At 48.4% G+C, this 18,154-nt stretch overlaps 1 protein-coding gene across 1 annotated transcript in view; it reads right to left on the bottom strand.

Annotated features, from left to right (window-relative positions):
- Positions 1 to 18,154, bottom strand: part of MGAT4B (alpha-1,3-mannosyl-glycoprotein 4-beta-N-acetylglucosaminyltransferase B) — a 55,470-nt gene that overhangs the window by 16,046 nt on the left and 21,270 nt on the right. Inside the window, exon 2 of the mRNA XM_054168239.1 lies at positions 328 to 507. Coding sequence (XP_054024214.1) covers positions 328 to 507 — 180 coding nt within the window. The remainder of the gene's footprint in view (positions 1 to 327; positions 508 to 18,154) is intronic.

Raw genomic sequence — 18,154 nt, 5'->3', positions numbered from 1 at the left:
GGGACCTGTTTTCCGTATGGATTCAAAGAGCCATAGGAAACGGCACGTATCACTTGCAAGGAGAAAGAATCCCAAACTCGTAAAGCAAGCAGAGATATTGGCAAATATCCTCAGCAGAGGCAAATCTCAGTGTTTAATGATGCATATGGACCTCTAATTAAAGAGGAGTTTAAGAGTTCCCAAGTCCACAATTTGCTCACGCTGGGGGGGGGGAGAAGAGCACATCCTGTCCGCAGCCCTGCACACACACACACACACACCTCTCTACCTCCTCATTAGCAACTGCTTCAAAACAGCCTGAGATCCTCAACTTCTCTGTGTATTCACCAGATAAGCTGCTCCAGGTCCGGTTTATATCCCTCAGGGCCTGTTTCTCCGAGATTGCCCTCTTGATCTCCTCCAGCACCAGGTTGAGCTCCTTCGAGCGCTTCAGGCTCTCCTGCTCGGCTGCGTGAAGTCGGTCACGGAGGGCGAGGAACTCCCGCTGGTAGATGTCCACAATGTCACCTGTGGATGGAAAAGAGAGAGAAGCTTTGTCCTCTGCACTCTGAAGGATTTCAAGGCACAAAAGCCATGGCCATCACTCACACTTCCTCCACAATTCCTCAAATGTGGATTTAGGGAGCTGTGGTCCAGCACACCCCCATCGATGAGAAGGCTGGAGCAAGGGCTGGAGCAGGGGCTGGAGCAGGGGCTGGAGCAGGGGCTGGAGGGAGGGCTGGAGCAAGGGCTGGAGCAAGGGCTGGAGCAGGGGCTGGAGCAAGGGCTGGAGCAAGGGCTGGAGCAAGGGCTGGAGCAAGGGCTGGAGCAGGGGCTGGAGGGAGGGACTGTTTAGGTTGCAGAACTACAATTCATTTTTACTACTCTCATTTTTCCCTTTAACCTGAGTTTCTGGGTCATACAGAAATGTGTCCTGGTTCTCTGTGACCAAAGCATGCAGCAAAAACTAAGTTGCATGGTGGTTCTTCTTCACTATATACTTGGAAAAGAGGAGTGAGCTGCTGGCATTAGGGTTTTTTTAAGCCCAATATTCTGGGGTTTTTCTGTGGCCCCAGAAGCTGGGCAGCTTGGGTGCATGAGATGGTGATTGCTAGAGTGGGGAACTGGAATCAAGTGAAAAAGACCTGAAAGCACTGGTGGTGATGGCCATAACAAACACAAGGAATGGCAATATTTGTAACCACCTTGCTCCTTGCTTTGGTTTCCCTATGGTACACAAAGGAAAGAGTTTTAAGGGCACAGTTAAAGGGCATTCAAGTGAGTAATTCAGGAGAACCCCCAGACAGCATCTCAAAGGCCTCCTCCAGATGGTGCAGAGCATCTCCTGGGTGATCCCTGACTGATGGAAAGTGAGATGCTGGCAAGGGGGATGCAGTGAGATGAGGGTGGGGACAGCACCTCCTCCAGCTTTGGAAGAGAGTCCCAAATTCTAAGAATCAAGAGGGCTTTGGGAAATCTAACCTCTGTGTAATGCAGCAGGATAAAGAACATCACATGTCAAGAGCTGCCTGGATGCTTCTATAAATCCAAGTGTTTGGATACACCCCTAAGGATGCATCATAAATGTAAGACATACACATAAATAAAAACACAAATTTTGGTAGGGTAACAGAGCATTTTATTTTGAAACAACATCTTATCAGCATCTCCTTTTGAAACATTAAAACCATCAGCCAGAACTAACTATACAATAGCTGGGAGTGGAATCATTTAGCCATTAATGAACATTCCTGGGCTGTTTCTTTGCTCCATTATGAGTGAAAAGTACTCATTAAAAATACACTTTCATCTGTGGTCACTCATGTGTTTTCAGTGAGCCTATAACTCAGCCAGGACTACACCCAAACCAGATATATCTACAGGATAGTAGACCCTTAACCTGAAAATGACCAGGAGAGATAATGACCAAAAATACTGCACTGGGCTAAACAGACATCAGAGGCAATGATAAGAGATGCACTGACTGCATCCACAACTTCTATTTTTGGGGTCCTTAAAGAAAAAAGGATTTTGAAGATCAGACATATCCAGTTCCAAAGCACAGTTTCCAAGTCAACAGTGTTTCCCTGTCCACTTTCCAGAAATGCCTTTGCCTAGGAAAAGTTTCCCCCATGGAACATCTTCCCCAAGCCCCTTCTCCGAGATTCACTGCTTCAACACGAGAGCCTCTCCCAAGGCAGCCTGGCTCCAATTAACCTTTCAGCATTATTTGCAAAGGCACTGGCACAGGGGGAGGGAGCAGAGGAAGCGACACCCATTAGATTCCTCTGCCCACCCCACAATGTGTTACTCAGAGAAAGCTGAGGGACAGGCATGAGCCAGACCAGTCCTTCCTCTTTCCTGTGCTGTGCCATCGAGCAAACACCTGAGCACTTGCAGCAAACCAGGTTAGCCCCCAGCTTTGGGACCTGCCACGGGAACTCACAGGAGCTGTCAGGCTTTAAATTGACTCCACAATGAGCCAGACCTTTGCCTGCTGGTGTACCTCTGACATAAGAATATGCTTTTCAACTCCCCAGTACTCCAGATTATAGGTTTTCCTACTTGCATCTTTTACTGGCTACATCTGTGAACACCAGCAAGGCACCAATTTCACTCTCTGTCTTTGCACGACGTGATGGCAGGAACATGCTTGTGCAAGGCTGGGAGCATTTGGCTGTGGGCATAGCAGGGGGTTATGATCCTGGGGACGCTCTCAAAGCCAGCTCACAGCTAAAGGCTGCCATTAGATCTTGTTCTGCAATACCTGGAGCGGAGTAAAGGCAGGCTGTACACTTAATGGCTTTTTCCAGAGCACTGCACTTCGTTTGTGCAGATTTAGAAGGGAAATGTCACTGATTATTCAGTCACTAATGACCTGCCCGCCGAAGCCGAGAGCTGTACTTTTCATTAGGCTGCAATGGTGATGTGCAGTCAACCATTTGCTGCTTTTCAAGCTAATGGTTGGAAGTGAAATTGTATTTGTTTCCAGTGCTCTTCCAGTGCTCTGCTGTCTTCGCAGGCTTTCCATCCTTTAATTAAAATTGCATGAAATGTAAAAGCTGATCGATCGTGACCAGTCCCAGTGACGCTTTACCAGTCCCAATGACAGCTCTACCAGTCCCAGTGACAGCTCTACCAGTCCCAGACAAAGCCCAAGACTGGCACAGCTTCCCAGGAATTTCCAGCAATGCCACTTTGCACTTGCTGGTGTGCACTGGCACGTGGATGCAGATCTGCCGTCCTCGCAGAGCGCTCGGCCGCCCAGCCAGGGGAGGCTCTGAAAAGCCACAAAGGGCAGCCGAGGATAAGGCAGGGGAGAAATTGGCTCCCCTCTCTACAAGCAAGGTTGGACACAGAACTGATTTGTTGCTAATTAGGCTGAACAAAATTTTCAGCTAGTGTCAGTTCAGCACAGATCCTTTACTTACCTTTCAAAGCAGCAGCAGCACTCCCCATCTACATATTTATTGTCCTGCCACCCAGCAGAAGACAGCAGAGCTCTTAAAATATCTCCAAGCACTGCAGGACACAAACTCCTAGCTATAACTATATTTAAAGAAAATAAATAAATTAGACTCAGCTTACTTTTTCTTGAGAGATAGCACTTTGCTTTGGGCTTAAAATAGACTGGTTTAATAAAGAAAGAAATTCAGTGTTAGGCTGACGGTCTGCAGGACAGATGTGGGAGAACAAAAACCTCCCAGACTTGCAGTCCTTGCAGCACACATTGTGCATGCCCAGTGCCCACTCCTCACCCTGCCAGGTCTAACATTTGCACTCAGTGGTCTCTGGCTGCACAGCTTCCTGTCTGCATCCAGCTGTTCCCTACAAGCTGCCTCTCTGCAGGCCAGGGACAGTGGCGCTGGGCACAGCTGGCCACTGGCTGCCATCTGTCCATCCCTGAGCTCACCAGAGCAGAGCTCAGATCTGGGGCTGTGTCCCTGGAGGGAGGAGCAGCCTGTGGCAGAAGGGCAGTGGCCGTAGGAAGCATCTGGCTGAGCATCACTCACTGACCAACATCTCCCCTCTCTGCTCCCTTCTCCTGCCCCAGCTGTGCCCAGCCACAGATGCCTGGCTTCATTTTTTTCAGCTGGGTTCTCCAGCTGAGATCCCTGTGCTGGGTTTGCTGAGTGACACTGTGAACTGCTGGTGAAGCAGCAGGCAGGCAAGGCTTGATTGGGCTCTTCTCCCAGCAGCTGGCAAGCAGTGGTGCAGAATGGATGGGCACACACTGGTGGGGCTCACAGGCTGCTTCCTAGGTGCCTTAAGAGAGCTCTGCAGACCTGACCTGCAGCTTCCCAAAGTTGTTGTTTTTTTCCCCCCATCCAAGACAGAATCCTTTGAATCAAAAGTACTTCTCAGTGATTGCGAAGTCTGTAGCTTCATTCTTATTTAAGTGATCATTAAGTGCAAACTATGTCTGCTAGCAGAGGTGAGGGCTGGAACATCTGTGTCCACTCTGTTTATCCACTGTCAGTTTCTGAGTGAAAGCAAAATACCTAATCTGATCCTGAAGCAGCAGATGGGCACAAAATCAGATCAGAGCTGACAAAACCCCCACCTTCAAATCTGACATGGTCATCCATATGTCTATATCTACATCCACAGTCAGGGATGCTATCATTCTGGATTCTGCATTTAGTCTTTCAAATCACACTCCAGCCTCCCAGGGAGCCTGTGGTGCATTTTAAACACGTCCATATTTCAGGACCAATTACTTTGGGTTTTGTTCTCTGCAGATAACCTCTCCCAGCAGAGCAGACTGGTGGCCAAAGCCAAAGATTTCTCTCCAATTCAATCTTTTCAAAAGCCACTGCAAAGACTTTGCTAGCTGGATTTGCTTCTCATTAGGAAGACTTTCAAGAGACTTAGTATAAAAAGACTAAAAACGACCCCCAAGCCTCCCAACCATTTATCTTCATAAAATCTTGGCTTCAAGAGCACAACTGCACCTTTTAACCTGTCTGCCACAAGAGTTCCCAGGGCCAAACCAGCTGGAATAAAGTGTGGTCCTCAGTTCACAGCACAGGTGGAGCTGGAGCAGAAACTCACTTGTCAACACAAAACTTCTCTGCACCAACTGTGCTCCTTCATTTTATTTAAAACACCCTTTTAATTAATAACCATTCCCCCTCCAGGACTTGCAAGGGCCTGGGAGGACTCCAGAGCACACCAACAACCCCCTCCTCAGGCTACAGCATCTGCTATCTATTCTGTTCTATCCAAAACTCCAGCCAATGAAGCAAGGGGAACCAAGCTGCTGAGCCATGCCACCCCAGCTCACCACTGTCCCCAGCCCAGCCAGACACCTGGGCTGCCCACATCTCACTTGGTCCCCAGGCATCTGCAGGCACTCCTGGAGTTAGATGGTGATCAGGGATTTGGTTTTGATGGTTCATGATTTCTATAATGTTGGCATCACTCCGTGCATGATGCTCTAGATTTGCCCTGATTGAATCACAGCATTCATTAGATACTTGGCTAACAGAATTCCACCAGACCATTGACGTGGATAGAAGGAGTTACTACATCCTGTCAGTGAATTAAATCCAGCCCCTGAGATGTCAGAAACCTTAGTCCTGCTTTATGTGCCAATGTGACGGCTAGTGGGGCACAGAGAGGTCAGGCACTTTGCACAGGTACACAGAAAGCAGCAGTAACTCTACAACAAACATTTCATCCCATTAACAGCACAATATTGCCCTTCCAGAGACCAGTCCTAGACAGTCACCAAATATAAACCCCCAAAGTAGCCCCCACCAAGCCCCAGGGAAGCGACTCTGCTGGTGTCCATGGAGCTGCAGGTAAGTTGTGACAGTAAAAACATTGTCTCAAGCAGCAAAAAGAAAAAGGAAGGATACTTCAGCATCCAAAACACACCCCAAAAATCACTGCCATTGCCAGGCAGGATGAAGATCCAGCAGGCTTTTCCCTTCCAATCTAAAGAAGCTCTAACTGTGCTCCTGTAAGACGAGCAAGATGAGATACATCATCTCCCCTTCCACAAGCCAGCAGATCATTGTTCTCAGCCTTAGATTCATCTTTCAAAATCATAAGTATTTTGGCACCTTAGGATGCTTGCAGCCACTGAGGACTTGGTTTGCCTTAAGGAACTGAGCACCAAGATATGCCAAGCAGCAAATCCACCACAGTCAAGGCCAGATTTCGGGGACTGACATTACCTGGCAGGGTGGACCTCCCAAAAGGCTCCAGCCCTTGTAGTTACTCTGCTGGGGGCTGATTCATCCCCACAGAAAGAAAGAGAGAGCAGTTCAGCAGTGCCCTTGCCAGACAGCAAACAGGGTGCTTTATTCAGCAAACATCATGTGGCATTTACAGCTCCACTGTGTCCCAAACCACCTGGATACTGACTCAAACCAGACATTTTCTAGCTGCTGCCTCTTAAAAGAGACCTTGAGCTTCTTTATGGTAAGTTAAAGAAACTTTTCCAAGGTTGTTTATGATATCACTGTTATAATTTGTAGTTAACACATGGACAAAAAAAATAACATGGAAAGCAGAGGGTTTAGGACCAGTAGAATGCTCATGGTTATTAAGAGAACAGCTGTAGGTGCAGAGAGCAGCAGGAAGGGCAGGGACCAGGGAAGGAAGGAGGTGGCATGTGGGCTTCCCAGCTGAAAGAATAGAATAGAATAGACCAGACCAGGTTGGAAGATACCTTCAAGATCATTGTGTCCAACCCATCATCCAACACCATCTAATCAATTAACCCATAGGACCAAGCACCCCATCAAGTCTCTTCCTAAACACCTCCAGGGATGGTGATTCCACCACCTCCCCAGGCAGCACATTCCAATGGCCAATCTCTCTCTCTGTGAAGAATTTCTTCCTAACATCCAGCCTAAGCAAAAGAGCTGTATTACAGTGGTGGTGGACAAGCCCCAGAGCCATTGTTACAGCCATGAGCAGCCAAAGCAGCCCTCAAAATAGCTTACAGAAGACAGAACCTGTTCATCCCCTGCCCTTTATTTACACTTTGTTTCAGTCCAGTCAGTACACACTGTGTGTGCTACCCTGAATTGGACCTGAGTGATGTATTTCGATGCCAGCATCACCCCAACGCACATCTTGGTGCCATCACTGCCCCCCCAACTTAGAGCCTGTGCTCAAGCACCATCCTGAGTGCAGGCAGCACCATTCTGCAGTACCAGGGTCTCTGACATGTTACCAAACCCAGCAGCCAGCCTCCACACCCAGTGTGCTGGCAATAGCAGCAGGAGTGACCCTTCACAGCCAGCACCCACCCAGCCGCCCAGCCCAGTGCCATGGCAGCTCTTGGGCTGCACCTGGGTGAGCTGCCGGGCATGAGTATCCCACCCCAGCACTGTCATGCTGAGCTAACACAGCAGCTGGCACAAGAGGCTTATTAAAAGCCAGCTTGTCTGAAAAAATGATCCTCAAACAAAGCCACTGCCTCCACCAGCTGCAGTCTGGGGGGGGGATATGTGTTTTTTTTAATATAGCCATTTAATAAGAGCCTGTGCTGTACTTAACAGCACCTCAACCTTCCACAGCTCCCTGCAATGAAATAGAGATGCAGTGCATCTCCTCACTGACAGGCTCTACCCAGGGAATAGGGGTACCCTGGAATCACCATTCCTTCCTTTTGCAGCAGTAGGTTTTAATCATACTCCTCTTGCATGTCTCCTGGCTGGAGCTTAATGTTGTCTCAGCACACATGTCCTTAGAAGAAGAGAGGAAAACACGTCCCCCTTGCACCTTATTATTCCAAAGTAGGAGCAACTGTTTGCAGTTGAGACATTCACAGTTCAGACATTCACAGAGATCCTTCAACAACAACAACAACAACAAAACCCCAACAAACACAAAACCCCAAACAAACTAACACAAAGTTTGGGGTTGTTTTCTGTTGGGTTGGGTTTGTTTTTAATTCCTAAAGCCCTAAGTAGCAAGTTTTCAAGGATGGGGATGAGTAGATTTCCCAGTATGAGGATGGTGAGCCACGGCATGGATGGCAAACATTATGATGCCCCTTTCAGAGAGGAGAGCAAGTTGTAGGGGTGCCTGCACCCAGAGCCAAAACGCTCCCCAAGGAGCTGCAGGAGGCATGCAGGCTCCAAAGCAAGGATAGAGAAACGCAGCAATTAGGAAAGCAAGCAATGATGCCCATCACTTACGCCTAAAATGTCTTGGATCAGGGCAGAGAAGGCAGCAGAAGCTGTCAGACCACTCTCAGGTACTTGCAGAGCAGGTTTGGGATCCCTTTCTGCAGCGCAGCTCCCTGGGTGAATCACACTGAACCGTACAAAGAGCTCTGAGATCACTGCCAATCCCCTGGGTCTTCCTGAGCACCGAACAAAAGCACTGCCGGGCACGGAAATCCCCAGCAGGTAGAAACCACCAGCAGCATCTGCGGGAGGAAGCAGTCCTGATTTTCCCGGGGGGCTGATCAACCCTTTCCAAGGGATTTCACAAGATGCAGAAATCAGATGGCGACTCACTTTGCTGGAAAACTGCTAAGGAGGGGAACGGAGATGAAATGAAATAGAGATTTTTCATCACAGCGAAAGGTTAACCATGCAGAGGGAGCCATAGGGACTGGTATTAAACCCACTGCCTAATAGCTGTAGTGAGGATCTGGAGAAGGAGATGAATTTGTCAAGTAGCCAAATAGCTGAGCCTAGAGACAAGTTTGTCAAAGCCAGAAAAGAAGCAAATGACCAGGAGAAAAAGGCTAGAGGATGTCAAATTAACACCAAACCTGAGAGGTGCAAATTCATCAGGGGGAATCAAGGTATTTTTCACCTGGCTCTTAATTAACTATATGAAGTAGGAAGGAGACCAAGAGCATCAGCGTGTCTTGATGCTGCTGCTGTGCAGGCAGCAGCAATTCAGTGAAAGAAAAACAACCAGGAGGATGGAGAAGGAGGCAAGCAAGCTGTTCGTTTGCTTAATGAACAGGAGAGGAAATAATAGTATGAAGATTACAGCATTGTTAAAATAATGCTGCCTAATCCCAGAATCGTTTTCACCTCATCTGAAAAAAAACCAACAAGGGTATTATTACAGATTTAAAAGGGGCTTTAGAAGAGGGTGATGAGAATGATCAAAGGCCTGAAAAAAAACAAACCCACAACCCTGCTCTGTGAGGAAAGAAAAAACAATAATGAGATTATTCATCTTAGGGTGGGCATAATAATAGGGCTCCTGATGAAAAGCATGTAAACCAGAGTGATATAATGAAAATACATCACAGGCTTCCATTCACCTTGTCTCAACATACAGGAGTAACTAACCATTCAGCTCAAATATTAACCTGAGACTGATAAAAGGAAATGTGTTGCAGGGGGAAAGGCTGCTATTTCCGTGGGCTCCTGCCCGTAGAACAGCACTGAAACGGAGGAATGGAAAGAACAGCAAAGGGCTGGAAGCTGCAGCAAGCACAGAGGCACCACGAGATGGGGCTGAGACCAAGGTGGGGTAAATCCCTGCCCTGCCAGTGCTTCCAAGCCTCCTCCAGACTGGCAATCCCAGAATAGAATAGAATAGAATAGAATAGAATAGAATAGAATAGAATAGAATAGAATAGAATAGACCAGACCAGACCAGACCAAACCAGGTTGGAAGAGACCTTCAAGATCATCGTGTCCAACCTATCATCCAACATCACCTAATCAACTAAACCATGCAACCAAGCACCCTATCAAGTCTCCTCCTGAACACCTCCAGTGATGGTGACTTCACCACCTCCCCAGGCAGCCCATTCCAATGGGCAATCACTCTCTCTGTGTAAAACTTCCTCCTAACCTCCAGCCTAAACCTCCCCTGGCGCAGCCTGAGACTGTGTCCTCTTGTTCTGGTACTGGCTGCCTGGGAGAAGAGACCAAACTCTGCCTGTCTACAACCCCCCTTCAGGTAGTTGTAGAGAACAATAAGGTCACCCCTGAGTCTCCTCTCCTCCAGGCTAAGCAACCCCAGCTCCCTCAGCCTCTTTCCCTGTTTCTTGAGAGAAGGATTCCAAATTTCTGTGTCTCTCCTCACAACCTAATGAGGAACAGTGCAGCTTTCTCCTTCAAAGCAAAACTAATTCATTAGCAGTCTAATTATTTACCTGTGCAGCAGGAATACAGCTTTCCAAGCATTTTTCTCTCAGATGGAAAGCAAAGGCTTTGTTCTTAGTGTGTGTTTTTTTAATACTCTTTATTTGGTTGGGGAATCAAAACATGCTGAAAGTGAACAAAATAAAGCATTACAGAAATCATGGGTCATTAAACCTCGAAATAATTGCAGCTCTACAGGATTATTAAGTGAGGACATCACACAGGCAAACCTGGGTGAGGGGTGGACAGAAAGCGGGGGGAAAGAGGGATGGGAAAGACTGGGAGCTTGCACATGAGGTCAGTCCTGACTGAGCCAACCTGTCTATGGTGAAAAAGAAGATGCAGTTACCTAATGCAACATCCTTCTGTGGCACGGGCAGGGAAAATGCTCTTGGATGCACCTAAAGGCAGAGGGAACAGACTCACAGCAGAAAGGGGGTTGCTCTCCTGTATTGAAAATGCACTTGCAGGAACCTGCAGCAGCCTCATCTGCATATCATAGAGGTCCAGCACATCAGTCCTGGCACTGGCCATGCCATGTGGTGTTTTCCTTATCACTTGTGGCTGTCAGCTTCATGCAGGATTGCAAACCATCACGTGCAATAAAGACCCAAGTTGGATTTGCTTGGTTCTCACCACCTGCAAACCTCCAGACTGGATTTCTTTCCCTTTTGCCTCGTTCTCTCACTGAGTACCCAAAGCTAGTGAGTAAAATCTCCTGAACCAGAACAACCCTGAGGAAACAGCTGATGACTGGAGGTCACAGGACCACATCCCCACGGGTGCTGGCAAGACCCAACTCTAGAGCTTTAAAGGAGAAAATGGTGAAGCAGAGCTGATGCCTCACAGCTAACAAGAAATCCCCTTTTATTACCACCTAATTACATTAATAATGAAACAGAGGCCTTCCTCCACCAAACCCCAAGCACCCAACGCATCCCACGCTGTGCCTAGCACTAATGGCTTGCAAGTCCATCGGAAAGGAACCCCCCCCAGAAGGGAAGCTGATCTTTGCGAAGGTCACTGTGTTAATCATCACGCCCTTTCCTAGCAGCAGCTGTTGCTAATTGCCTGTGAAGGAGTTGAGATGAAATTTGTGTTAATCCTCCTCCCAACGTTACTAAAATCCAACATCATCATCATCCCCTCCCAACAAACCACCGCGAGCCACCAGGACTTCACAGCTGACGGGCAAGCTCAGCCCATCTCGGGAGAGATGCAGCAGGGGCAGGTGTAGGGGGGGGGGAAACCAGTTCCCCTTTACAAATGGATGGGTAACTTATTGATTAGCAGCAATAAGTGGCAGGAGGTTGTGTTTCTGCACCTCCTTGCACGGCTCGACCATCGCGCTCGGCGTTCCGCTGAAGTTAACAGCAGCCTCAGAACAGCCGAGATCCTGGAACAGGGGGAACGTGTTTAATCAATAACATATGTAGCTCTTGGCATGGCTGAGGGGGATGAAAGAAATTTGCAGCAGCAAAATGAAGTATAAATCAGCAAACACATATGGAAAAGTTAGAGCAATGTACCAAGTAGAGGGATATCAAGGAAATCACAGAAGTTCTGGCTGGAGTCCCTGGCTCTGCTGATGTTAATAGCTGAGAACTTCAGCACAAGTCAGGTTTGACTTCTTTTTTTCCAGAAGAGTAACTCATTTGCAATGCATGTGACTGCCTTAGAGTGAAAAGATATTTAGAGCATTCCCTTTGCCCTGCTACCTATGCAAATTGTGCATCCTGTCCACCCGCAGATCCGCAGCAGCCGACAGAAGACGCCCTCCCTACCGTCCCTAGGCCCCACAGCTCTGCTGCTGGGGAGAAGCAGGTTTTCAAAGTCACCACACACTGGTCAGGGGATGAGCTGATCTGAATTGCCTTTTGCTTCAGAAGTCTTAAATAATTTGCAGAATGCTTAAAATAAAAATGCATCCAGAACCTTTTAAAAATTACTCAGCATTAATATTTGAAATATTGATCCCCCAGGGTGCAGGGCTTGTAACGTGAGCGCTTAATGGGGTACATTTTCTGCTCTCCAGAGAAAAACAAGACATTGCCATTAAGGAGCACTCTTAGACCAGCTACAAGGGTTGATGCTATCTGAGGGCTCTTGTTTCATTTTATAGGCTAGGATAATTCCTGGGAAGAAAAACATACTGCTAAGAAGAGTAGGAAGAGACCCACTTCTCCCTTTTCTCATTCAGCAGCCAAGAAAACATGAGAAAGGGTTATCAGCTAATGTCAACACTCCCCCCCCACCCCCAAACCACACCAGCCTGCTTTAGACTGCAATGAGAGAGAAAAATCCTCATTTTTGTCCCCCTGCAGAACACACCTCGCTGGAAGGACAAGCAAGAGAGAGTTCCCCACTTGCCACCAACAGCAACCTGCAGTAGTGTAAACTGCTCCCTGTGCAAAACCACAGGGACTAACCCAGAGCTGGGTCCCACACCCAACAGCAGCTTAGCTGCCTATCTGCCAGCCCTGTGCCAGCAACAGCAGCATTATTCTAGCAGCCCAGCTCTGCTGTGAGGCACCACAGATGTGATGGCACAGCACAAGGTGGGGGTTGCAGGACATTTCAAGGGTAGAAAAGAAACAGCTGGGGGAGGAGGAGGGTGCTGACTACAAGGGTGTCCTACTGCTAAGACCTTTGGCTGATTATTAAACCATGCCTGAAAGCTTCTCAACAAGCTGCTGTTCAGAAACGTTACTGGCATCTCCTACTCGCTCAAGCCAAGCTCCAGGCAGGGTGACTTTAGGTAATCTCAAGCCAGGCTTGCCAAAACGTGCCTCTTTTTGGACAGCACCAACACCCCTGCAGCCCCACGGGCCACCATATCCATGGGCTCATCCAGCTGGAAAACGAAACAGCCTTGTTGTAGGCTTCATTTTTGGCCAGATACCACTGAGCCAGCGCTGCAAAGGAAGCACATGGGAATCAGGATGCCCTTTTGGACAAGAGCCCAAACAGAGAGCCGCTTAAATGGGTTGTGAAACCACATCCCCAGAGCTTTTGCTTTCTTGCAACGGTAACTTTACCTAATGGCTTCAAGACAATGCATCCAGCCTGACAGAATGCTGCTTACCACCTCCAAAAATAGGCATGCTTCCCGCTGTCTGGGACCACAAGACCGTGGCGTTTATGCTTAATCTCATGACTATTCCTGAAGTGCCGTTTAGTCCTGGCAGAGGACACTTGATGCTTGCTGTGAGGGGAGATGTGCACCTCCCGCCTCCCATTTCCCTCCAACACATCTATTTAAATGCATTTGGGTTCTCAGTGTTTCACACACCGTTACCTTTCCTGGTGGCATATATAAGGTAATGCTAATTGCTGCGTGGGCTGCTGGGGCTCAGTTTGCCAGATTTTCCACCCAGAGGGAAGCTACGTTACAGAAAGATTGGGTTTGACATGTTTAGGTGCTGCAAGGAGAATGTGAGATGCATGGGCTGCCTGCTGCAAGGAGAAGAGCCCCAATCTCCTCCTGGCAACACATGACCTGTGCCCAGCAGCCTCAAAGCCCATGGAGAGAGTTTTCTGTGACTAAACAGTTGCATTTTAAGCACCAGCGCAGACGTACATCCTCACAGGAGCATGCACAGGAGGTTGAATCGGGCTGTCTGGAGACCACAGTGCTGCAGCATCCAGCCATGGCTCCCCCAGCAGTGTCCTGCCATCCAGTGGTTGTCAGTAGGCTACCCAGAGAGCTGGGTAGGTCCAACATGCTGCCCAGAGAGGTGGTAGATGCCCCATCCCTGGAAATATTCCAAGTCAGATTGGACCAGGCTCTGAGCAACCTGATCTAGTTGAAGATCTCACTGAGGGGCGGGTGGTGGTGTTGAATAGATGACCTTTAAAGGTCCCTTCCAACCTAAACCATTCTGATTCTCTGATCCCCAGCTGTTCCTCAGGATGAAATCAATCAATCAGTCAGCTTTATACTGGGACAGGAGGATTTGCTGAGATACTCAGACCGAGAGCTCAGACATTTTTAAACTCAGGGAGGTGTGAGGAGAAGACGAGAGAGAGAGCACAGAGCACTGGAGGAGCCACAGCTGCTGGGTGAAGACAGAGGACAGAAATGGCTTTCACATAAGATGAAGCCCAAGCACAGCTGAGCAAAGCCACAGCTCGTACTGAAGGAGTTAAACTGCATGAAATCACAGCAGAGGACACCAGTGGGAGTGAGAGAGTGCAGGGCCTGACCCCACTCACTGCAGTCTGGCTGCCCCAGGAGTGCCAGGAGGTCAAAACCCAGGGAAAATCCCACCATGGGGGAGCAAGGCTCAGCATGGCATGGGGAAAAAAAGCAGCTTGACTCACCCTAATGGAAACTGTCCTTAATACTTGCAGCACAAGCTGTTAGAGCTCAATTTGAGCCCCTGTTCCCTCCGGACAAAGAGTTTTACTGTTGGACTGTAGTGCCTGAGAGGCTGTTTCTGTACTCCAGGGCATCCAAACAATGCTTTGGAGATGGTCTCTCACTGACCACCCAGGCTGCCAAGCACTAAAAGCTGTCATGTGAGCACAGGAAGAAATGTTTAGCCTTTGGAGTGCCCTTAGGAGGTGCCCATAAAGCAAATCACCTGGGATGAGTCCCCTGTTAATAACTTACCCTGCACCCAGCTTCCCACGCAGAGATCCGCTTCGTTACCCAGGATCACTGCTGTGCCTTGCTGTGAAAAATCTAATCCAATTTTCCTCCTCTTTAGGCATAAAAAAACATCAAGAGAGGGCAGCCAGTCTGTCAGATACAATAGCAATGTGGACGAAGTGGAGGTAGAGCTGTGTCATCATCTCCAGCAAATCCATGTCTGAAGAGGAGCAGTGCAATGAGCGAGATCCAGCAGTGTCCTGGGCTGGGAGGAGTGTTCGAGCTACACAGCTTCTTTTGGGGAACTCATTTAGTTTTATGGCCATGGGAAAAACTGCAATGTATAAACTACAACATCATCACTTTGGATGTAGGTATTTATGTCTGTGAAGATAATCCTAGAAGAATCCCATGGCTATGGCCAAAGCCTGGTGAGAGCAGGGACATTCTGACAGCCTTGTAAATCTGTACACTGGGGAAAAAAATGTTCTAAGTTTTCCATAACAAGCCAGAGTAAACCTTGCTAGTGCAGTGACATCAAAGAGATCCTAGGTGCCACCAGTGTGGGTTGAGTGTTTATTAGCCCCATGCTGGTGCGGACTGGGACAGCCCCAAGCAGCGCTGCCCCGTGCCCCACACCCACTCCTTGGTGCTGTGGGGTTTGCCCTGGGACCTAACCCTGGGTACTGCCTGGAAGTGACCAAACCACTTCAAGCACCAAGCTGGTATCAGAACGCCACAGAGTTGCATCATTGTGCCAGTGGGACTGGAACAATCCCCTTCTGCCAAATCACCTCTGGCATCCCTGCAGCCCTGGCACCACTCGTTTTCCACCCAGCCAGAGCACACTGACTGCAGTAATTCCCTGTATATGTTTTCCCAAAGACAAGCCTGGCAGCTGTGTGTGTGGCACATCAGCTTTTGGGGGGGATGGTATTTACAGGCTGCCCAGAGGGGTCGTGGAGTCTCCCTCTCTGGAGATACTCAAAACCCACCTGCATGCATTCCTGGGTGATCTGCTCTGGGTGACCCAGCTCTCACAGGGGGGTTGGACTGGATCAAGATCCCTTCCAACCCCTAACATTCTGTGATTCTGTGGTTCTGTACTCCTGCAGCCCTTCCCTAGCCCAGATTTGGAAGGTGCTGGCAGTTGTGCAAGCGCCCAGGAGTGGGCAGGATGCGAGTGCTAAGCCAGCCTTGCACACCTGCAAAGACAAGTAAATTCCTTACCATCAGACTATGAGAGCACATCACTGCACACAGAGGGAAATTCACTCTGCTGCTAATGCCCATCACGTCCCTACTGAGAGTAATGAAGATCAACAGCAGAACAGACTGAGAGTTCTAAAACCTGCACTGCTTTTTGTCTAGGTTTGTGCTGGGCACACCACTTCAAACACAGAATTGTTGAGTTCTTCTTTCTCCCTGACCCTCAAGCTGAGGTAAAATGCCCATGTTTTAACAGTAAGTGTCCTTAACCATCAGCATAAATTGCCAGTGCTATGATGAATTCTCAGAAAACACCCTTGACTGTTTCTTTGGAGCTGTATTCCAGTTATACCCCAAATTACACTTCAGTTGAAATAACTCCTGTGATGGCTACCAGATAATAAGTCAGATTAAGTGATGCTGGTGATCCTAGTGTGAGCTCTCCCTGCCCATGGCAGGGGGATTGGAACTAGATGATCCTTGAGGTCCCTTCCAACCCTAACAACTCTATGATTCCCTGATCCTTCCCGCCTTTGCAACACGGGTTGTTTTCTGATCACCATCCTACAGGGACTGGCTTATCCCCCAGAGCTAAAGAGGAAGAGCCAGATGATCTTCCAAAGGCAAAGGGAGAGGAGGAAAGCCAATTAAGCTTCCCAGCCAGGGCAACAGTGTCTGGCTAGGAGCATTTTCTACCTTCAGCTCCTTCAGCAAGGAGACCGTAGGCACATGTCCTGCTGTTCAAAGGACATCTTGTGCGTATGAGCAAATCTGTCCAAATCTTTTTGGCTCCAGCCATGGTGGTATGTTTAGAACACTATTTCCAGATGTGTTTTGTATCCTCATCAGTCTGGCTGCTGCCTCAAGCCAAGAGCATTATATAAGCTGCAAAGCTTAATTGGATTATTTAGCCCAAATTGTTGGCCAAGAGGCAGCGGGGCCAGGGAAGTGGCTGGGCAGCCTGGGGAGGACCAGTTCTGGGCCCGTCGATTTAAGAAGAATATTGAGACACCTAAACGTGTCCAGAGAAGGGTAATGAGGCTGGGGAGAGGTCTGGTCTCCTGTGAGGAGAGGCTGAGGGAGCTGGGGTTGTTTAGCCTGGAGGAGGCTCAGGGGAGACCTTACTGCTCTCTACAACTACCTGAAGGGAGGTTGTAGCTAGGTGGGGGTTGGTCTCTTCTCCCAAGCAAGCAGCACCAGAACAAGAGGACACAGTCTCAAGCTGCACCAGTGGAGGTTTAGGCTGGAGGTGAGGAGAAAGTTCTTCACAGAAAGAGTTATTTGCCATTGGAATGTGCTGCCCAGGGAGGTGGTGGAGTCACTGTCCCTGGAAGTGTTCAAAAAGGGATTGGATGTGGCACTTGAAGCCATGGTTTAGTTAGCCAGGAGGTGTTGGGTGATAGGTTGAACTTGATGATCTCTGATATCTTTTCCAACCTTAGTGATTCTGTGACCTGCACCACCACCAGCTTGGGGGGGAAAGGAAAGAGCAGGAGCCAGCAAATAACTTGAAGAGCTGACAAAGCAAGACTGGCTTCCCCATCTCCCTCAGATGTTTTCTCACGCCTCCCATCCGCTCTACAGAGGGTGCCTGAGGGGTATTTTATTAGAGGTGTGTTTTCCTATTTTCACAGCAATTAAAACAAAACAAATGCAGCAAGCACTTCAGAAGACACAAGCATTTCCTCTTCACACCAACAAGCATTCCCTGACCTTGCAGCTCCACGGCATGGACTCATCCATGCCGTGCTCAGCAACTTCAGTTTTCCCACAATGACATATTTTTTTGTCTCCTCAGACTTTGGCTGTTGCAGCAGCTTAGTTTCCATTTAAGGGCATCATCCTGCTTGTGGGATAACCCATCCCAGTGGATCTTCACAGATGTAATTATTAGGACAAAGTCCTAAAAAAGGGAAAAAAAAAAATGTGTTGCAACTATTCTTGGGAAGAGAAAAGAGAGAAGCTGAAGAGTTCCCAAGTGCTGTAGCTACTGGAGTGTGCCAGAATGATTTCATTCCTTTTATTTTTAATAAAACTTAGTAGTAAAGTCAGAAATTAACATAGGTGTACAAACTCACCCTGTACTTTGAGAAACTCACACTGCACTTTGAGTAGGCTGCCCACTCCATTGCTTCAACAATGAGTCCATGCATGCTTGAGAGCTACTTAAACCCTTGCCATGAGGCCCTTGGATGGACTCTGTATGGCTTCACTATGAAGAATAACAACAGGAAAAAAAAGCAAGCAGCCTGGCATCCTTCTCTGCCACTGCTGACAACATTCCCAA

The sequence above is a fragment of the Dryobates pubescens genome, chromosome 16, assembly GCF_014839835.1.
Source record: "Dryobates pubescens isolate bDryPub1 chromosome 16, bDryPub1.pri, whole genome shotgun sequence".
NCBI lineage: Eukaryota > Metazoa > Chordata > Aves > Piciformes > Picidae > Dryobates > Dryobates pubescens.
This window is presented reverse-complemented; position numbering and strand designations above follow the sequence as displayed.